The sequence below is a fragment of the Thermobia domestica genome, chromosome 5 (assembly GCF_964235325.1).
Source record: "Thermobia domestica chromosome 5, izTheDome1.hap1.1, whole genome shotgun sequence".
In the NCBI taxonomy this organism is placed as follows: domain Eukaryota; kingdom Metazoa; phylum Arthropoda; class Insecta; order Zygentoma; family Lepismatidae; genus Thermobia; species Thermobia domestica.
The window spans coordinates 30,684,734-30,708,186 of NC_137458.1; the positions used below are offsets into that span (position 1 = coordinate 30,684,734).

A 23,453-nucleotide genomic window follows, 5' to 3' on the forward strand; every position below is an offset into this window, starting at 1 on the left:
GAAGTATCATATAGATGTTATTAGCTGAACAACTGAGACCAACCAAGATCACCAAAAGATCAATATTCTGCTAAACCACAACAATACTCTCGGACATTGTAGCTGCTTGAAGAGCAGTTGCTATTTATTACAGTGTCCGCATGTTCCTTGGCTTGTTTGTATTTAACATTTTCTGCTCTCAACCCGGTCATCAGCAAAAGGTTGAGGCAATTTTTGTTTTACGGGTTTGGCCAAAAACTTTGCTTCAGATACAATTGTAACCATCGTTCATTAGACAGAGTCAGATGAATAATTCTTGCATGTTGTTTTAAATCGCCCAGCACATTTAAAGCCCAGATCGCAATATTCTCAGGTTAGCCGCCAAACACAATAACTGTTTCATTTAGTACTCCAAAGTTAATCATGATGTGTGTAACACATTTCTTAACAATAGATTAATGTATTAAATCCCTTTGTCAAACAACTCCTATGAAGAAATAAATAAATACGAATCAAATGAACACGTTCTTGTGTGAGGTAACCTAGAACACTTCGAATAAATTTTCCAGCAATGTAGTATTGTTGATATAGTGAGGGCCCAGCGGAACAGACTATTTAAATGACAACACTGCTTTCTCATTTAACACACCAATGTGAAGTCTAAGCGGATGATGAGATTGAAAGATTGCCACAAGTTTAGATTAACGTTCACAAAACAACGTTCTTCTTTGTCCAGTTTCTCCTATCTGTATTCATAACAGAGTTGGCTAGTGGCCCCAGACTTTTGATACACCCTGTATATATATATACAGACAGATACTTATTAATATAATCGAAACACCTAGAGGTGGAAACATATCAGATATCCGGTTCGGATATATATATTTTACAGTGTGATAAGTAGTATTGTATTAACCCACCTGTATCCTATATCATTCCAGCCTCTTGTGATTTGATGGTAGCGTTGCATACTCCGCATGGCACCCGAGCATTCAGAAGTTGTGTTGCATACAGGTGGAATATACGTATGATGAATAACTACGTAAGGAACAGGTGATATTATTTTCTCCACTGCTTTCGGCGGGAGGCCACCCCATTCTTTTCGGCTTACTATATCAGGACAGGACCCTGTGAGGAAACGTAACAGTTGAACATGTAATAGTATTTATAAAAGTTGATATGATTTCTTAAGTAAATAAAAATACAGCTATTTATCATTTTACTCAGGTGCGTTTTAGATAGAGCAGCTATCCAAGTTTGGAAAGAGTTACCTGTAGATCTTTGGTCATAAATTGTACACGATAATCGAATTGCTACCATATCAAACGAAACTTCTCTCATGACCTGGAGGCCTCATTCCATATCGTTTTACGCAAAATTTGCATTATAGTTTGCGATGATTGTTATAGCAGTTATAATTGGATTTGTCCGTTGCATAGAAATCGCAAAATTTGCGAAAACGAAATAGAATGAGGTCTTTGGATTCTTTCCCTTAGCACAGATGTACGGTACATGTGAATGATCTTTATCACCTGCTCTCATGTGGTGCGACCTTTGAAAACCGGGTACAAAAGGTCTACTGTATTGTATCCACACAAAGAATTCGGGCACCTCCAATCAGAGAGAACACGTGGGATATCTTTCCTTGATTCGCAATTTTGTAATATTCGACGTTAATGATGCCTAAAGGAACTGTCAGTAACGCATCCCAATTTTGGACAGGTTCTTTCCCTAATTGCACAGTTTAGACTCTTATACCTATATGTTATCAAGAGCAAGTTTTATTCACTTAGAAAATCCCAAGTATTATTATTAAGTGTTATAATATTTATAGCAGGGGCGTCATTTGGGGAGGGCAGGAGGGGGCAATTGCCCCCCCCCCAAGAGTTTGAGGAATACATATACTTTAATCGATTGTCTACTAATATACTAGTATAAAACGTGAAAGTCTTATGTTGGTGGTGCTCTTGCCCCCCTCAAGCGAAGTCTGAAATGACGCCCCTGATTTATAGATGTATTACTTCAAGTTTGAGTGTTGAATTCACCTAATTTGGAAATCTACCGTACTTTCCCATTGAAACAAAACTCACTTGTTGCTCCATGGAAATATGGATTGAAACTGGAAGTATTTATAAATTTCAACCACCTCGGATTTTAGTAGAGAGTTACAGGTGGTGACGATAGAGACCTGCACGGGCCGACTCAGTTATTTCTTTCGGCCGGGCTGTGCTTGGGCGGGCCGACACTGATTTCTCTTCTGGTCGGGCCGGGCTGGGGCCGATTAATTGCAATTCTTTTATTATTACTGACTTTCGTTAAACTATAATTAGAATAAAGGCAAAATTTGAAGAAGTGTGCCCGTGAAAAATGTTACAAAATGAAACTTTTAGGTACATTCAAGCCGGATTGGACTCGGGCCGAAAAATTCGGCCCGTGCAGGTCTCTAGGTGACGATATGCACCCTTGGGGCACTAATCGATTGAAAAAATAACTTGTCGCTATTTATTACGTTTTTGGTTCTACAGGGAAAAACCTTGAAACCGGAAATGGGTAATTTCAAGCACTTCTGGTTTGAATAGAAACTTGACGGCGGAAATGAAACGTAATTTTGGGACGCTGAATGGTTTGAAAAAGAAAGAAAGAAAGAAACTCCTTGACATCTCTAACCATTTTCTACAGAGGGACGCACATAGGTAATTGTAAGACTTAACTATGTATGGCATAGATTGGAAGTATAAATTTAGTATCGTAAAAGTATATTTTCTAATAAAAGATTCACGGATAAAAATCGAGACGAGAGGAGACTTCTGGAAAATTTTGCGAGAGAGATGAGAAATTTCTCTCTTTACTTCCACCCCTAAAATAATTGTAATAGAGAAGGCCACAGTTGGTTGTGACAATTAAAAGAACAACATTGAACATAGATCCTAGAGATTATATTTCTAGATTAGTGGTTTTCTTGAATAAAATGTAAATTGTAGATAATAATTATTATTGAATTATTGATCAAAATTTAAGAATTCAATGTTGCATATAAAATAAGAGAAAAAGAGGAGTCTGACCAGGGGCGTAAAGTATGCAGGGTTCCCGAAAAGAGACGTGAAGTATGCTGAGTTTAGGAAGGGGTGCCAAGTAAACAAGGTTAGAAACCACTGTTCTAATCATATCCTTCCGTGGATAAGAAAAATCTCTTCATTAAGCGCGACTGAAGACTCTTTAACCAGTTTGGCATTGTTTTCTATTGCGTCTAAAGACGCACTCCCTTAAAAGAGGATTATTATTATGCTTACAATCATGTCTGTATATATATATATATATATATATATATATATATATATATATATATATATATATATATATATATATATATATATATATATATATATATATTAAAAAGTTTAGCTCCCTTTTTCAACACAGAGGCTACATGAAATGTCATAATTCGTTAATCCGGAAGCGAACCCCGGCTGTTTGTTCGAATAATTTTACCGCATTTCTATCAAAGAGCATAATCCTTTACTAGTTGGGTTTTGATAATATTCAACAAATACATAGGCCTATATATAAAAAAGGATTATATAGCATGGTGGCCCAGTGGTTAAGCGCTCACCTCTGGTGGGAGGGGTCTCTGGCTCCATCACAGGGTATGTGAGATTACGATGAACAATATGGGTTTTCCCGCAGTTGTCCCGTTTATTTTCACATTTTTGTTCTGTTAATTATTTCATAAAGATTCATCCATTAATCACCCGTTTCTTTAAGGCTAAAATGAATAATCATGGAATATTAAACAAATAAATAATGAAAAATTGGCACAAACCAAATAAACACGCAAAATAGATATATTATATTTAACTATCTCTAAAACGACAGACACAATATCAATTTCAAACGACAAGAAACTAAATATCCCCTCTAAAGTACTGATAATATTTGTTGGGTTATTTCTATTTAATCTTAATATGTTAAAATGTATAACATCTTATCAGAAATTCGTATTTCACAATTTGATGGAATCTGATTGAATCTGTGTAAATACACATACAGAGAAATAGTAATGTTAGTTATCTTATTCTAAACACACAGATTCAAAAGGTTATCAATCGTGTCCTCTCGTTCATGTATAAATACTAATACAAATTTACTCTTTAGCACGAAACTCGATCAATGAGTGGTTCAAACGTGAAATCCCACAGTAGAGACTCAAAGTAGACTAACTTCACACTTCTCTTCAGTGGCGTAGTTACCTATAATTTCTGTTTGGGGGTGGCTTAGAAGGATTATAGATCAGAACTATGGAATAACAGGGTACATACTTTATATGGATCACAAGTAACGCAACGCAATTGCAATTATAGCGCTATGATGATTACCGTAAACTAAGATCTAAATTTTGCGAAGCATTGACGTGAATCGCCATGGAATGAGGCTATAGGTGTCAATCGTTATCACATACTACATTAAAAACTAAAAAGGAAGAACGCACAGATATTGTAATGTTCTCTTCACGGCACCAAGTTTACAAATCATTGATAAGACAAATAATACCATGATTGGTCTAACTGTTAAAAGGTAGGTGTACCAAGTCACCTATTATACTTTGCCTTTCAGAGAATTCAAAAGTCATTCGTTTTACTATGACAATTAATGCAGGTTATTGCTTACATTCTGAGGTGAAATGGTTTGATTGTAAGACAATAATAAATGTGCTTACAAGAAAGAAGTTCAGAAACTTAAACGTACTACTGTACAAAAGAAATACGCCTATGTGTTTTCTCTGTTCTTAATTTTTTGTTTGTAAGTCCTATCTTAAATAAATATTTTAATTATTTTTCCTTTATCTTTGGAGATTAATTTTTCTCGAAGAAAATTAGAGAAGATTGAAGCATAGAATGTTTCTAATGGGCATATATTCCGAAGTTGGGCGTCCGCTTTCGCCACGTTTTTTCGCTGTTATCTCCTTTCCACACTTTCTGCAATTTGTTATTAGGTTCATTAATCCGTGCTCTTCACAAACTTTTAAAAGATTTTGCTCGTTATCAACGTATTGCTTCACAAATATTAAAACTGTTAGTTAATTCCCCTTGTACATTCGCCATGTTGATAACATAAATGCTCGTTTCTTTCCCACAATGCAACTGTTCGGTTACCTTGCGCCAAGTAGTTCCCTCCGCTCACCGTATAGTCCCATGTTTATAACCGCTTATATATAAGAAATAAACAGATTTTTCGAGACTTTTATATATTATCAAGCACACAAATGATCAAAGTATCCATATCTTTTCTGTAAATTTTAAAAATTTTGCTGGAAACGGACGCCCAACTTTGGAATTTAACCCTTCTAATGATATTCCGAACTAAATATACTCTAGGGACATTGTTAAGTTTGTTACTACTTTCGTTGTCAAGAATTATCGTAACAGTACGTAAATTTACTTATAAAAGGCGCAACTAAATAATTCTGTTAGGGATCCGATGTTCGCGGGGGAGGGGGTTAGGGAACGACGATCCAAAACTACAGACCTACATCTATGTAATATTAAACTGTTGTTATTCTACACCATAAAAAAAGATCAGTATTTTTAACTATTGTCACCTATATTCTTAGAATAAATGATGCAACTAAATTGTCTTTATAAGAAACTAAAAGAGTACAAATAAAGTGTAAAATAAAATCTTTAGGCTACATCGACCATTTCTCTGCTAAAGCAAGTATATTCAGGGTGTTAATAAACTATACCGACAAACTGTAAGAGGTGATTCCTCACATCAAAATAAGAGAAAGAGTTAATATGAACTTGTAGGGAAAAGTGCATAGTTTCTGAACTAGGGCTGCCCAAAATCGCGAAAAAAATAAATTTCAACAGGTCCTATACGAATTCCAGAAATGATGGATGGTAGTCCTTATCAGCGTAAAGAAAGTCACGCATACACAATCCAAAACTGCATATTTCATCAATTTTCAATAGGTGTACAGGGTATTCCCTGCAGGATCTAATTCTCAGATATGCTCTAAATAGAGTTTTCAAATATACCCTAATGTCAAGGAGGGTCTAAAGTAGGTAGGAGGTAAGTCTTGACAACAATGGATACCCAATGCTTCGGAGGGAAGTTGGAAGTGTTAGAAACCTTGTGTTCGGAATAACGTGTGCCACGATGTATTTCGTCACGGTATATCTAAAGTGTTCTTCACTTATAAGCTTGAAAGATAACATTGCAGCATGCGTTTTCCCGAGCTCGAGACATCGTGCTGCTGACGATCCTTAACACTTTCGATATCCCGAGAAAGGATTCCGCGTTCACTGTTATCAAAGCTATACACTGTTAACACTGTTATCGTTTGCCTACTTTGGACCAATCATAAAGTCAGAGCTTATCTCAAAATTCGGTTGATGGCATGTCAGGGAATTTCACCCTGCAAGGAATACTCTGTATACCCATTGAGTATTCATGAGATATGCATTTTTGGATTGCGTATGCGTGACCTTCCTTTTTGCTGATAAGGACCACATTCCACAGTTTCTAGAATTCAAAATAGTCTCTCTTGAAATTTGGCTTTTTCGCGCAATTTTGGACAGCCCTAGCTCTGAAACTATGCACTTTTCCCCACAGGTCCATATGAACTTTTTCTTTTATATTTATGAGAGGAATGACCTCTTACAGTTTGTCGGTATAGTTCATTAACACCCTGTTTATTAAGAAAGTGGACAAATGTTTATCAAATTATGAAGTTTGATGAGTCAAGATCCGGAGGCTCACCTGTGGGTTCGCCTCTGATTAATACAGAATACCTATTATCGTGTTTCTTGTTAATGTTTGGTCTGCTGTTTAGCCTCCACCACAAAGCTCACTTGACGCGAGCTGGGATCGAACCAAGGACCCCAGAGACGACCCATTATTCGGATAATTCGAACTATTATTCGAATATTGAAAACAAATATTCGAATATTTGAACACGAGCAGAAAAATAACTTTAATAACATTAGTATAAAATGTATAAAATTAACACATTATGATAATAACATAATCCGTACTCACCTAGAATGAGAACTGCATTCAGTAGATTTAGAAGCACCTCCAACATCATACTCCACTAAATTCAGTTGAAAGAATGAGGTATCAGATAGCGCGTGTTTAGCTGAAGTAAACACGCGTTATAAAATAACGGTCATCGGGGTAAATCCCCTCGCTTATTTACACTGAATAGACGCGTACCAAATAGATGTACGCAATAACATCAAAAATCTCAGAAACAAATAAAGCGAGAGAAAAAAATCTGGAGCACAAATGACTGGAAGGCGGAAAGGGGAATTACACTTGTGACGTAATAGTTACAGCAATTCTCTGCCAAGGACGTCACTAACAATTAAAAAAGAAAAAGAAAATCTGCTACGAAAATGCAAGACGCAAAAAGGATGTAAGTTATTACTTGGCCAACGGCAAATCAACACTGAATAAGTGATAATTTGATGTAACGTCAAACACGAAAAAAAGAAAAAAAAAGAAAAGAAAAAAGAAAAAAGCCGAAGATGAGAGTTTCTGAAAATATGCACTGGTCATAATCAAGGTCAGTGAATGTTTAGTGGCTATTTTACTTCTAATACGTCTCTTGAAGCACAGCAACTTTATATTATAGTTGTTGCTGTTAAACGCTCTCAATAAAAGCTAATGTGTTTACAAAAGTGACAGTTTTGACAACATATTGTTTTCACTGCTGACTCAGCAAAATAGTAGATTTTTAAAGGTTGTTTCAGTTGCTTGTTAAAAGCAGTAAAACTATGTTTCCCGCCCTTTTATATTTATCATAAACAGTGAAACAGCTGTAAACGGAACAATAAATTAATATCATAACAACCCAAAAGCATAAAGAGCATAACAGCAATTTACACATATGGTTGGTGCCTTGAACATGGTTGTGATTATTTAAGGGTTCAGAAGAAACTAATTTTAAAAGTATAATTTTAGAAAATAAAGCATAAAGCATAATTTGAAATATATAGCATAATTCTTGGAAAATTATGTTTAACTGCAAGTTTAACATGCTGTATTAATATTTTTTAAAACCAAGATTTACCAAAATCATTGAGAACATAATAATGCAACAATGAAAAGCTTATTTTTATTTCTGTAAACTTTTCGGTGTAATCCTTTGATGTAGAGAAGAGAAAAAGAAAAAAAAAACCTTCCGCCAACGATGAGTAGCACACAAGAACTCCACACTATGTTGTTATGTGTACTTCTTGAAGTTGAACACTTTCTGTACTTTTTGGTGGCATCTTTTACTTCCCCTTTCTGTATATATGCACCTCTAAGGCGCACACAAGTGACACAAAAAACTGGCTCGGTAAAGCATATATCTTTGCAATGCATTAAGTAGAAAGTTCATTAAATATGAAAGAAACTGGTTGCATAAAATATTAATAAATAGATCAAGATATTTAGAATATTTAATGTATAGTAAATATTACACGATTAATGTAAAACAATGATTGAAATTAACAACAAAGCATAGTTTGAAAAAAATAAACCATAATTAAACAAAAAATAAAGCATAATTTTGGTTGCTCTAATAATCAATAATGTAGACTGTTAACAAAAATTAATAATAAGACAAATAAATAAAATAAATATCATGGTTCAAGAAGAAACAGAGCTCTTCCAAACGCAACTAAATACACTTTCCGAGACGAGACATCACTTTCACGATATGTTTTCGAGACGAGACAGCATCAAGTCTCATAGACAACCCAAGCAGACATACTTTCCGAGACGAGACATCAGTTTCACGACATTTTCTCTATTCCAAGACGAGACATCTGTTTTAGACACATTCTCTAAACGAGACAGCCTTAACTCTTTTCTTGTAAGTAACTCTAATACATGGGTGGAGATAGAGCTCTTTCAATAATAGAAACATATACACTTTCCGAGACGAGACATCAGTTTCACGACACCTCCTCTATTCCGAGACGAGACATCAGTTTTTAGAGAACACTTTCTGTAGACGAGACAGCCTTAACTCTTTTCTTATAAGTCACCCTAGTACATGAGTCGAGATAAAGCTTTTTCAAATAATAGGAACAGATACACTTTTCGAGACGAGACATCAGTTTTAGACATCTTCTCTAGACAAGATAGCCTTAATTCTTTTCTTGTAGGTAATCCTAGTACACATGAGTGGAGACAGAGCTTTTTTCAATAGAAACAGTTACACTTTCTGAGATGAGACATCAGTTTTACGACACCTTCTCTATTTCGAGACCAGACATCAGTTACACGACCCTTCTCTAGACGAGACGAGACAGCCTCAAATCTTATCTCGGATGCATCCCTACTTAGTTTTCACCGTAGTTATTTTCTTACCAACGATTTCAAGCAGTAATGATAATATTTAATTATCACTTTTATTTTGCGAAGATGGAGCTCTTTTTATTATTATTATTATTTGGATTTTACGTTTAATGGTTGTGTCCTTTAAGCTAAAATAGATTATGAGAAATGAATAATGACGATGAAATAAATAATAATAATAATAATAATAATAATAAAAACACATAAGTTTAATGTCTTGAGTGGAACTCGAAATCACTACAAACATGACTTGTCAGGGCAGTGTTGCAAGGGGAGGGGGCGAACGGGCGCCGAAGTAAGGGGACGAAAAATTCGGGAGAAAAAAGGAAAAATTGCTTGGAATATATGTATGGGGGCGCCGTCGTATAGGTCTACTCTCGCCCCGGGCGCTGATTTTGCACGGCACGGCCCTGGGACTTGTAATCACCAATCTAATGGTTTAAAATGGGTGATAAGATTATACTGTTCTATTCATATTACAACTGAAAGATTTAATAAAGGAATAGCAAATAATAAATCCAAATTTTCTTCAACATTGTAATAATAATAATAATAATAATAATAATAATAATAATAATAATAATAATAATAATAATAATAATAATAATAATAATAATAATAATAATAATTTCTGATCATTCATTTATAGAGAACGTGTTGCTTCCGACCTGGTATTAACGGTGTCAAAAGCTGGTTTTAACAAATACCACATTCAGAATTGATGTATAGGCCTGTGGATTTTTATCAGTGCAATAAAGCACCTAGGCACGATCATCGACAAACAATTTACTGTACATAAGGATGCCCAATCACTTTGCCTATTTCAATTCCAAGTTCTATGACACAATACTCCCTAAATCCTCCGCATGTTTCCACAAAACAAAATCTACTTTTCAATCCTCCCAATCAGTGATTATTTCATGAGGTGAGTTGGGAGAGAAATTTCCTTCCTGGAGCTATGAATACTCCCTGGAATCAAATCTCACATCGTACTCAATAATTGTTACCGTAATTTTCGCAGTCCTACTTCTAACCCCCCTGAGTATTGAAATTCCCTACCCCCCCGGAAGGAATAGTCTGAAATCATCATTATTACTCTCAATGGTTGTCAACCACAAGAATTCCAACCACACTCATTTGTCTATCGGCATTAACTGAAAGTTTCGTTCTTGCGCAAATTATACACTTAATAAAAAAAGGAAAAGAAAAAAATAGAAGCTTATAATAATTTCTAACTTCTTTAGTCTATGAGGCCTAATCACTGCGATGCTGTTAATTTTACAGTAACTATGTGATATCTTCAGATAATCGAAATGCGGAACAAGAGCGCCCTAGACAATATTATTTTGCATGAGATACCGTCACCACGAGTCACCTAGTACCTTTCCATTTGCAACCATTTAGAAACGCGAAACTAAATGCCGATTTTTTAAATGGCTGAAAATCGAAAGCAGATAAGTGAGTCGTGATAATGGTATTTCATGTAAAAATAATATTGTCTAGTGAGTTCTTGTTCCACTTTTCGATTATATTTTATTTATTTGAAGATATCACATAATTACTGTAAAATTAGCGGTATTTTAATTTAGCCGTGATGGGGCCTCTTAGAACTAGTTTTTCGCCTTCTAAAATTTCTATTACGTTGTTTGTCACAAGACTTGAGCTCCCAGATTTTCAAACTAAAAAGCCGACATATCCTATGACACTTTACAGTAGACCTATAGTCATAGTTGCGCACTGGCAGTGGCGTATTTAGGAAGGGGGGGTTCCGGGCTTAAGCCACCTCTGAAATCTTACTATAGTAAACTATATGAAATATCTTGCAGAAATTTCACATTTTCAGGGAAAGCCTCCCCGAAGGTTAGCAAGCCCCCCCTGCCCCGAAACAAAATCGAAAATACGCCACTGCGCACTGGTGTTTTGCTGCAAATAATTAGGCTATATACGTAATAATAGATGAATATTCTTCAAAAGTAAGTGACAGAGAAAGCATTATACCTTTTAGTTAAATATCGAGGACAAAAAAAAAAAAAAAAAAGCGATGTTGCTTCTCAAATATATCACGAATGACTTTAATTTATGTTCTGGAGAAAAACCATGACATAATGGAGTTTTGAGCTATTTTCGGAGAGGCAGATGATGCAAGTGCAGGACATCTGGGATCTTCATTTACAGACCCTCCATTTGCAAGCACTTCTGCTCAGCCCCGTAGTCAGTCCAAAATTGTAGGTTTTTAGCCGGTAGAGGTTAGGGGGAGCTCGATCCAATCATATTATAGTTCATTTGCAAGCCTACCGTAAAAAAAAATCGGGGGCCAATAAAAATTTAGGGAGGGTCCGGCCCCCTAGCCCTCCCGTGGATACGGCCTGCTTCTGCTTACTGTAGGATTTACTATAAAAGCATTTTATGCTTTAAAAAAACATGAAAATAAAAACATTTTAACATTAGTGAAAGTAGAGCTTTTCCGAACAACTTTTTATCTGTTTGTTTTTTATATATTTAGAAAATAACTTTTATGGAAACGTCTTTGAGTTCTGCAATATTTTTTCGAAGTTGTTCAATATGTATGAAAGAAAAATAAAAATTGTTATTAAGATCCAGCGCTATGTAGATCTGTTATTATCTATTTTTCCTCTACCCTTCTGCGGGTCAAACACCATCTGGTAACAACACGTTTTCCAAGATTAAAGCAGCATTAAATTAGCAGGTATCTACTCATGTATAATTAGTCGACGCCCACTAAATTATTAACTGGGAACACCATTTACTGCACGTGGAGCTCTTGTTGCTGGGAGAACGGAAAAGAAGCGGGGGGTCCCGAAGGTGTTGCATGACTGCTAGTTCAGTGACGTCTAAACTTAATGGCTTTGTCAAAGTGAATTTGCACTATAAATGCTTCCTTGCTTTTACGGAGCTTCCTTTTATAAATATCGGAAGTAGCGGACAAAATCTGGCTTCAGTTTGAAAGTCCTTATTTTAAACTAAGAATGTGGTGGGAGGAAGGATGGTGGCTCAGTGGTAGAGCTATTACTTCTGGTGCGTGAAGTCCCTGGATCGATCCCGGCCAAGTAGATTTCTGGTAGACAACATCGTGTATGCGGATTTTCTCGGGTTACTCCTGTTTCCTCTCACATTATCATTCCACCAATGCTTCTATCATCATTCACTTGCCTTAATCATGCATAATACGTGAGACGTTAAACTGAAAAAAAATTATTTCATTTAAACTAAAACGGTTGAATTTACTATATTTACTGCATATCAGGTTTTTTATTCTCTCACAGTCAGATTGCATACTGTGCTTGATTGAATTTATAGACCTGCATTATTCCCTTTTCTTTTGGGGAATACGTTGGCTCACTGGTAGAGATTTATCTACGTCTGGTACGTAGGGTCCCTGGTACGATTATCGGCCAAATAAGTTTGTGGAGGACAACATCATGTTGATGGGTTTTCTCTGCTCATTCTACTAATTCTTGCATCATCCACTTGTCTTAATCATCCGTCCTCCTTAACCTAAATGGCATATTCCTGGGACGTTAAAGGAAGATTTCACTTTATTTCATTTTTGGATCAAAGGATCCAATATATTTCAATTTAAAAAAATCTTGTAAGCCTTATATCTGGAGAACTACATATAGAGCCAAACTCAAACTATTGCCTAACTCAGTATAATGTTCTTATTCCATAAAAAAATATGAAAACTCGACTTAGGGGCCGTTTAAAAATTTTGTGACCCCTGATCCAGAACTATACAAGTATATATTGTAGCCAAACCCAGACTATCATTTAACTCAGTATGATGTGCTTCTTAGAAAAAAAAAAAAAAAAAAAAAAGAAAGAAAAAGAAAAGAAAACTCGTTTTAGAGGTCCTTCAAAAATTTTGTAGCCCCTAATCAAAAAACTAATTCTTATTGGCCAAGATCGCAATCTTTTAATTCATTTTTTGGATCATTTCTAAAATTCTTGTTTCCTTTTCCTTTTTTTATTGTAATTGTGGATATTATCCCCGATTCACACGGACTGTCAGAGTGCTTCAAGATTTAAACGTTTCAGTATTATTTGTTATGAAATCTCCTACACGGACTCAGGCCCGTATCCAGGGGGTCTAGGGGGCCGGGCCCCCCTAAATTTTCGCTGCCCGCCCTAAAATTTTCACGGTAGGCTTGCAAATGAACTATAATACGATGATAAACTATAGTATGGTTGGATCGATCCCCCTAACTTCAGCCGCCCCCCCTACATTTTTGGGCTGGCTACCGGCCTGCACGGACTCACTATTCTACTTGGTGGTGAACGTTAAGCACTCCGTAAGAATCGCCCATAGCGGACTGCACTGAGAAAAATCCGTTCTCCGGACAGCGGTATATTGCACAAATATATGTTATCCTCTTGCTCACTACAGAAATCAGTACGGAGCATATTATCCGTATGCTAAATAGGCACTGCCCTTAGATGTTACATCATGCCGTTGCAGGATGTCTGACATCTAACAGTTTTCCGTATATCACATGCATATACTTATGTTACATTCCTCAGCTGTATGTTATATACGTCCATTTGTATGTGAGATCCTGATCGCCTATATTCTTTCATACGGAAAGTACGTACAGATGGAACACTTATACAGAAAGTATTATAAAACATGCGTTTTCAGTTATACGTCTGCTGTACGTTGTCCAAAAACTACAGGAATTACTCATGTAACCTATCTCTTTAAGTACGCCACCTACATTTTTTCTCAGTGTAAGTTCTTAACGATAGATGAGCTGGCTGCTATTACTATTGCAACATTTGCTATCGTCCTCACGAGTGACATATCTGTGCTGCGTCTCCTTTAGCCTAACCGGCATAACTGTAGGACGTAAAACTCAAAGATTTCATTTCATTCAATATCTGTGCTGAACTGAGTAATCACGTAATGCGCTTCTTTCACATCTCGTGGTTCCAAGTTCTAAAGTAGTGTTTCGCTTCATATAAAACACAAGGATGTTATAAAATGGAGGATCTGCCCTTACAACAAAATCTTGAAGCCCTACGCTACAGTTTCGCCACCCCTACACTGCTCACTCCGCCCAATAAGATGGCAATGTTTTGAGCCAACAATCATGGCGGAAACGAAAGTAGCCAATCAGACAGACAATAGCTCGCAAATATACAGCCTCGTGCTCCTTACTATTCGGCCTAGTTTTCTTTTATCGTAATTAAATGAGAAAGGCAAGGCATTGCATTGGCAACATTGTCAAGGCGATTGGAAGCGGGCGTCTGGTACGATCCTCCTACGTGTCGTGTGCAAAATACAAGTTGTGACAGGAAAAGAGCAGCGTTCTGCATTTTATTCATTGTTTCGTCTCGTCGGTGTGGAACGGATCTCAATACAGTACGCTTGACGCTGTTCCTGATTGTAACTGTAGAAAATACAGTACGTACAGTACTGTATACGTAAATTGTTCTTAGGATATGCTTAATGTTTTTTAAGTGTACTAGAGTGAAGACTTGAAAATGGGTGATAAACGAAAAAAAAAAAGTTGTAGTGCCTATGGAGGAGACTTTCATAGAACTTCGGCCTATCTGACTTTTTTGTTATTCGGCCTCCCCTTCAGCCACATTAGGCCAGATACTCAGCAGTCTACTGTGTGGTAAATACGCGTATATATTTTTATATATTGTTTTCCTAAAGGGGATGGGTCTTTAAATCCCGAAACCTCCCATGTATACGTCATTGCACGGAACTATGCATTATGAAAGTGGAAAAGAAATGAGATATTAGCTGGGAGGTATATATATATATATATATATATATATATATATATATGTTCCCAGCCAAGTATTGTAATGCAGGTCAAGTAATATTAGTAATACGTATAAAGCTGTTAGTTACATTATACAAACAAGAATTTTAGGAATGATCTAAAAAACAGATCAAAAGATTTCGGTCTTGGTCAAGAATTTTAGTAATGACCCGAAAAATGCATGAAAAGATTGCAATCGTGGCCAATAATTAGTTTTTGGATCAGGGCCACAAAATTTTTAAACTGTCCCTAAATCAAGTTTTCGTACTTTTTGCAGAATAAGCACATCATATTGAGTTAAGTAATAGTTTGGGTTTTGATACACTATATACATGTATATTTCTCCAGGTATAAGGCCTACAAGGAAATTTTTGATTGAAACATATTGGAGTTTTTGATCAGGAGCCACAACATTTTTAAATGGCCCATAAATGGAGTTCTCGTATTTTTTACGGAATAAACATCATACTGAGTTAAGTGATACTTTGGGTTTGGCTACACTATATGTAGTTTTACAGATATAAGGACTACACGAAATTTTTTGCCTGAAATATATTGGACCTTTTGATCGAAAAATTGCTTCGTCTGAAAAGTATATATATTTGCCTCTCCGCAAAAAATGAAACCTGTGGCATCAAGTTGATTAATAACTGTTTATAACTAATAACATACACCATTCAAACGTATTATATACCAGGCGAGTCAATAAAAAATAAAAAGCTACTAGCAAATATCTGAAAATACACCGACATTAAAGGCCATCCGCATCTGCCTAAAGAAAAGGGCCTCGACATTGGGCACCGATTCTAGGGAGCTCGGGCCGCCTCTGCAGATCGCTTGGGCCTACGCATTTGTATTTAAAGTCTCATTGATGTCTTGTTAAATGAGAAAAGTTGTACAGAAATCGGCGTGGGCTCAACTTGTAAAATTTTTGTGAAAATATCATTTTTCAAACATTATTGTTAACTTTTCTCACCAGAATGTAATTCGTGTCACTATACTTAGATAAAAGTTGCATACTCTTTTTTCTTTTCTTTCTTTTTTCTTTCTTTTTTTTTTCGTGAAGATCACAAATATAGTAACACCAGTGTTCAGCAGAATCGAACTGGACTCGCAAAAATTTCCGTTAACGAAGGTAGATCTATGAAGAAAAAAAAAAGCATGTATGTAATGAACATACATAATTAAAATACAATGCTGTACGTACCTTAGTCGATTGACAGTCTTTATTTCTACTAGGGTCTACGAATTAATAGCTTTACACACAAAACTGACAATGAACAGAAAAAATACTATACACACATTAATTTAATTTTTCCAATAATTAAGGAGGGTTTTTTGTACACGCTGCTGCTTGTCTGCTCGATTTTCTGCGGAGATTTTAGCCTGAGAAACCACACTAAGCATATCAGTGTCATTTCGGAGTAGAGCAAATGTTACTGTTTCTTTAAACTTTTGGCAGAGTCTTGATAAGTCATTAGCTTATACTCTCTCTCCAACTCAATGCTTATTTCTCTTCTTTCTCCACCTCCTCTTCTTTCAGACTTTCCATATAATTCTCACAATTAAAACATGTATATATGAGTCGTATCTGTTTCAGTGTGCACATCACTGTTTATTTTGCTAAAAATATATATCTAACCTCTCATAGAATGTCTAGAAACTTTCTAAATGTTATATTTCGAAACTTGAAATTTTTAGTAAAAAGGCTTATTTTGATTTCCGTTGTTCGTGTAATACAGTTTTCCTTTAATGAACAGAATTTAAAATGATTTTTGCCAGTAAATTCATGAGACCGTGAAATATTTCCATTTAACACAAGCTCCTACTTAATAAACGGTCCGTTGAAGATATGTTTTACTGTATAATATATTAAGTATAAGAATAAAACTTGTAATCGGAACATAAGAAAACTTCTGAACTATCTGAAATGAATGTTTGAAAGTAGTTGTCACTTATTTCGAACTGGTTTTTATAACGTGACTTCTAAGCGGACCCGTGTCCCAGCTTATTTTTTCTTGAAAATTCTCGTTTTAAGGGGGAAGGGAGGTTTTTTTTTTTTGATAATTTCTTTGTTCACATTGGAAGCAACATTGCCTGTTGTTCCTTAGTTGGATTGTTGTTTAGCGTTTCTTTCAGCACTGAGACTATATGACATATGGACCTACAACTTAACGTGGGATGGAGCTACCTGATCTCTCCTACGCCGAAGGCGAGTACGCTAACCATACAGTGAGGGAGCTATTGTGCTGCCAAAATGACTTGAGCCGTGGCAAAAATGCGAACTAACGCTCACACCCTCACACACCCACACGTTGAACCAATAAGGGTTCAGTTGTTGCTAAGCGAGAGAAAGCGAGTGGATTTCCTTCAGCCGATAGCAGCGCTTGCAACGGAAGACTAGGGATCAAGTCAATGTGGCATATCAATAGCCTGTTTGTGATTACCTTACGGGAAAACGGTTGAACAGTTTGAAATGAATTTTTGGAACATAGTAGGACCTGCCTTTAGCTGTTTTCTTTCTCATGACAACTCAATTAAGGAACGGGGCCACGGTGGCTCAGTGGTAGAGCGTTCACCTCTGGTGCATGGGGTTCCGGGCTCAAAGCCTGCTCCCGCCAAGTGAACTTTCTGGTGGATATACACCGTGTGTGTGGGTTTTCTCGGAGTTTTCCCGTTTCCTCGCACTTTCTTCATTTCACCATTTCATTCATTTCTCATCATCACCGTCTCCTTTAGCCTAACCGGCGTAATCATGGGACGTAAAACTCAAAAATTTCATTTCATTTTTTTTCAATTAAAGAACGTACCCTAAGGCAATAAAGGATTTCAAAATTTATTTCTAAAAGAGACTATTTTATTTGTTTTTATCATTATAGTTTCCATACCCAATCCTGTCTACTTTTCCTGCGTTTCTTCAGTACTTGCAACCTTAAGTACGTTACTACTGCAGGTGACGATCATCCATACTGGCTGGACAAGTAGGCATAAAACTTTTTTTTCTTATCTGTGTTAGCAGGTTCTCTGCATTGCATTACGAACATAATGCTAAAAGAGTACCAGGAGGTAAACACGTGCTGGTCTACCGAGTCTAAAATAAAATGAAATAAAATAAACGTCCCACAGTTTAACGTCCCACAATTAGTCTGTTTGTGAGGTTAAAGAAGATGAATGATCGAGGCAAGTGAATGATGATGGAAGAATTGGTGGAATGAAAGTGTGGTAGGAAACTGTAGTTTCCCGAGAAAATCCACGGTCACAATGTTGTCCACCAGAAAGTTCACTTGGCCGGTGGTCGAACCAAGGACCTCTCACATCAAAGTTAAGCGTTCTAGCTACCGGGTCCGAACTTCTTCAAAAAATATTTGTTAACTCGATGTACATTTGTACACTCTCTTAATAAGACCATCCTTGTTCAGTACAGAGAAATAATTGAAATAATCTAACGATTTGGTCTCACATATCATCTGTGGTCTTTTTTTCCTTACCGAAACAATCTAGTTCTATATATTTTAAATCTCAAAATATACGTAGCAGGACCTAACAATTATTTATCGTCTGTTTGGGTGCAGAATAACACCAGTTGTCTGTTCGGGGCTTAACTACTTACGTTAGCGCCGGAAATTACGGACAATCAGAAACATCAGACCGTCACCACTCCCTTGCTGTCCATTACAACGAGGAATGAATGTTTCTAAATTTAATATTACTCAAAATTAAATACAGTGGGACATCGATAACTCGAAGCTGAAGTGAATAGATAAAAATTCGAGTTATCGAGCTTTTCGAGTAATCAAGGTGGCCACAACAAAAATTCGAGATACCGAAGTTGAGCGTTCCTCATGAAAACTGACTATATAGGATAATCTCTATAACTAGAAGTTTTATTCATTCAACTTCGGTAAGTCGAAGTTGTCAAAGTTCCTTCAATTAAATAAGAAGACAGTAAAATTAAAAAAAAAAAACTAGAAATGAGTAAAACACAATTACCGTACACATTAACAACAATGACGACTACATAAAAGCATAGAGCTATAGCTTCGAGTTATCGTGTTAACATGAAGAAAAATTCGACTTATTGAGCTAAACTTCGACTCGTAGAGGTTAACAGATACGAAAGTTCGAATTATCGAGGTTGTAATTTTTAAACATTCGAATACAGAGGTTATTTTAACATTGACTAAAAAGTGAAATCTTTGAGTTTTACATTCCACGGTTATGCCGGTTAGGCTAAAGATGGTGATGATTAGAAATGACTGAAATGGTGGAATGAAGACAGTGGGAGGAAACGAGAGAACCCCGAGAAAACCACGCACACAGTGTTTGTCCACCACAAAGTTTATTTGGCTGGAATCGAACCAAGGACCTCATACAGCAGAGGTGAACGCTCTACCGCTGAACCACTGCGGCCCACAAGGGAATGCGAAAAAAGGTCTGAGTTATGAAGAATTCGTGTTATGGAGGTCCATTTCTATTATATTATATACAACAAAGCTTATGTTTCATGACGTAAGAGGCATTGAAATTGATCTGAAGAAGAAACGAGCAAAAATATTATAGAATTAAAATTCCTTTCCGTTTCGAAGGAAATAGAAAACTCACATAGATCAATGGGTTAAAAAAAAAAATACGATGATGATGCAGGTATAGTGTTATCCACGAAACGAGAAATAAGATTTTCTCGTCTCGATTCGTAAATTTGTACAATTCTCGTCTCGTCTCGATTCTCGAGAAAAAATTGTTCATCGCACCTCGAAAATTTTCTCGTCTTGCTTTGTAAATATATGTAAAATAAATCATGCCCTATCTTCTAAATTTCATCTAGAAATTATTAGAACCTTATCACGCCACGTGGGATCCACGAAAGGTGTGATATAACAACATTATTACGAGGGATGATCGAAAAAAAGTTAGAAAGCAGAAAATTTTTATGTTATTTGCTACAACGTAACGAAAATTTATTTGTAGATTAATAACATGTCTACCTTGGTGTAGGTTTGAAGAGTTCGGATTCTGATTATGCATACTCGAGAATCGGGCTTTAAAAATGATAACTCGTCTGGAAGATTGGCTAAGAGTAGAAGTTAGGTAAGTGGTGCGGTTCCTGTGGACCAAAAACACCACACCTTCTGGCATTCATAGGCAAACTGTAGAGGTGTACGGGAAGGCTAAATTTCAAAGTAACATTTAGGGAAGTGGGTCGTGCCTTCAAAAACCAATATTGTTAATGATAACGCTGGACACAGCGGTAGACCCACTAACCACTGATGTTACGCTAGGAACGACTTGCACCACTTTCTACAACCATGATCTAGTCCCAGTGACTTTAACCTTTTCCTTCTTTTAAAACCAAAAAATGGCTGGTCACCATTATCTGGCATGTGATTGTCATAACCGCTGTCTCATGGTGGGTACGAGAACTTGACGTGGATACTTATGCAAATGGTAAAGAAAACTTTATCTACCGTTGTGATCAGTGAAGCCAAATCTAGCATCTTGGTGCTAGATCTAGCATAATCCACAAGCATTTAGCATCTAGCATCTTGACTTTAGCATCCTGGCCAAATCTAGCATAATTTCATTTTAACCTTTGTTAAAAAGAAAAAGAACGAAAATTTAGATGGTTTAAAGACCGTCGGGAATTATTCTTTTTAGTTGAAGCGATAGTTGGAGCAATGAAACCAGTAAGTATTTCTGCGGTTGTAATTTTTTGTTGAATTCAGAGCAAACGCAAATGTTCAAAAATAGCAAACGTGACTGCAAAACATATTTACTTACCCATAGTTTTATTACTGCCAACTGACACCTGAATGTGTGATTATCTGGGATGTTTCTGTTCCTTTCAATTTACAACTTGAGAGGGGAGGGATTTGAGCGTCAGGGGACAACTAGTAATACCCTAAAAGAAATGCTTCAGGGCTGTGTCGGAAGCGGCATGTTGTATATATATTTCTTAAAATGTTATCCATTCATAAAATATAAATTCGACCATCCTCCCCTATAACGTGCCATTTATCATCATTCCTAACAGCGTCATATGAAATTTGTACACGAATACAGTTAATATACTTCATTAAAATAATGAAGATAAGTAGGGGCGTGTCTTTAAAATTAGTTAGGAAAGATAATTTGAAAATCTGGCATAATTTACAAAAATCTAGCATAATTCAGACCCGTGTTTGGCATCATCGCGAGTCTCGAGTGTGGCAACCCTGGTTGTGATCAACAGTTGAACAAAAACTCCGATTAGATCGAGGACTATTGTTGAGTGTCCTCTGTCAACAGATGTGTTATCTTCCAGTTATGTCTCACACACAATAGGCTTTGTAACCATTTTTCGATCGTTACTCGTATAAACGTAAGGTATAGCCTATTTATTATTGGAGTATATTGTGAAATGAGTTGTGTATCTTTAAACGTTGATAAATGGTCATTATTGTGTTTGAACAATCATTTCTGTCAAATTTGTAGTTTTTATAGAATTAGACATTCTAATTCTATAAAAATTATTAATTAGATAACATTGAAACAGTGTTTGAGATCTAAGGTTTGGGTGAAGTAGTATTGGCCACAAATCTCATGAAAAATCTCGTCTTGTCTCCAAAACGAGTCGAAAATTGTCTCGTCTCGAATTTATAAAGGTATTTCTCGTTTCATTTTCGCAACATTAAGCAAAGGAGATACTCATCACCGTTAATACTCTGGCACTTGGTTATGTTCATACATTAATTCCAACAAGATGCATTGAGTGCTCACTGAATTGCGACCACCCCTCCACAAAAGAAAATGTGGCCAGCAGCCGAGCTCATTACACGAGCTCTGTTTTAGTATAGCAGAGAAAAACACACTCGAGGCTACATGTTGGCAGAGCGCATACTGTTTTGATCGGAGGTGGATAGGATTTATTAGCATTCCAAAAGAGCATGATTGTGGGTACCCGAGCAATAACCCAAACTTGTCGGATGCGCCCGTTCCTGGTCAGTGAAGGTGTACAAGGAGTGGAAAGGAAATGGGATAGGGTCTCCAAGAGACCAAACTGCAGGGGAGTACGGAAGTTCTAAACGCGGGACGAGCGTTGCGTCAAACAACTCGTGAAAGCCAAACGAACCACCAGTGTCCGGGAATTACGTGATCAATACAATGGTGGATGCATTACACGTATCCCATGCAGCTACAGGGCGTACACAGTCATGTATGAAGTTCCACAGCAAACGACCCACTCGTCACCCACTTACGACTCGTCACCGCTGAATTCATTACGCTTGCGCATAGGAACAACCTAGTTGGACCGTGAATGATTTGGTCCGATAAATCACGATTTGTGCTACTGCTCTCGGACGGGCGTGTACATGTGTAACGCTAACAGCTATGGATTCCTCGTGCATGGTGCGTACTGTACAGGCAGGTTAGGGTGGCTGTATGATTTGGGGATGCTTCTGTTTTCATGGACTGGGACCGTTGATGTGCATGGACAACAATGTGACATCCGTTGTGTACTTGCACGTGTTAAAAGATCACGTACACTTTACAATACAAAACTTCTACCACACGAAGGTGGCATTTTCCAGGACGACAATGCACGGTGCCTCCAAGCCAGAACGGTGCTTGCTTGGCTTAAGGAACAGACCTGCAGCATGTAAATTGGTCCCCCAACTCACCGGATCTTAATCCTAAAGGACATTTATGAGAAGTTGTGGAGCGAGCTCTTCGCACCATGACTCCTGCACCGACATCTGTGGGTTCATTGTGGTATGACATGAGAATATTTCGTTTCAGATCCCCGTGGAAATACATCAACAACTACAAGAATCCATGCCACGCTCTGTCCAGCCTGTCGTCTAAGCAAAAGATGGACCAAAAAAGTATTAGGTAGGTGAATGCAATTCAGTAAACACTCAATGTACATATTGAAAAAGTGAGGATTTCACTGAAACACTTTGTTGTAGTTCTGTCTCGGAGACAACTTTGTCAAACAATGGGTCACGGTAGCTCAGTGGCAGATCGCTCACCTCTGTTGAGTGAAGTTCCTAATTCGATCCCAGCTCTCGTCAACTAAGTTTTGCAGTGGACAAAGATCGAATGGATGGGTTTTCTTATCAGAGTTCTTCCATTTCCTACAACTTTCTTAATTCCACCATTTTTTTCAGCATAATCATCACCGTCTCTCTTACTCTCGGAGCATAATCATAGAACATCAAACTTAAAAAAAAAAAAAAAAAAAAAAATGGTGAACACTTGAAGCTTATGCATCAATGTCTAAATATGTATTGGGCCTGTGCATTGTCTATAGCCTTACTCTAAATTAATATTGATATAACTTTACAGTGTAAT

At 36.8% G+C, this 23,453-nt stretch overlaps 1 protein-coding gene across 2 annotated transcripts in view; it reads right to left on the reverse strand.

Moving 5' to 3' along the window:
- The window catches only part of PGRP-LB (Peptidoglycan recognition protein LB), a 62,674-nt gene that overhangs the window by 18,243 nt on the left and 20,978 nt on the right, over window positions 1–23,453 (reverse strand). Inside the window, exons 1-2 of one of the 2 annotated variants that reach the window (XM_081758421.1) lie at window positions 7,018–7,226; window positions 900–1,107 (exon numbers count right to left, since the gene is read on the reverse strand). In XM_081758421.1, the coding sequence (XP_081614547.1) occupies window positions 900–1,107; window positions 7,018–7,066 (257 nt within the window). In that variant the 5' untranslated portion in view covers window positions 7,067–7,226. Of the gene's footprint in view, window positions 1–899; window positions 1,108–7,017; window positions 7,227–23,453 lie in introns of those variants that run through there. The other variant, XM_081758422.1, reaches the window with a different exon arrangement.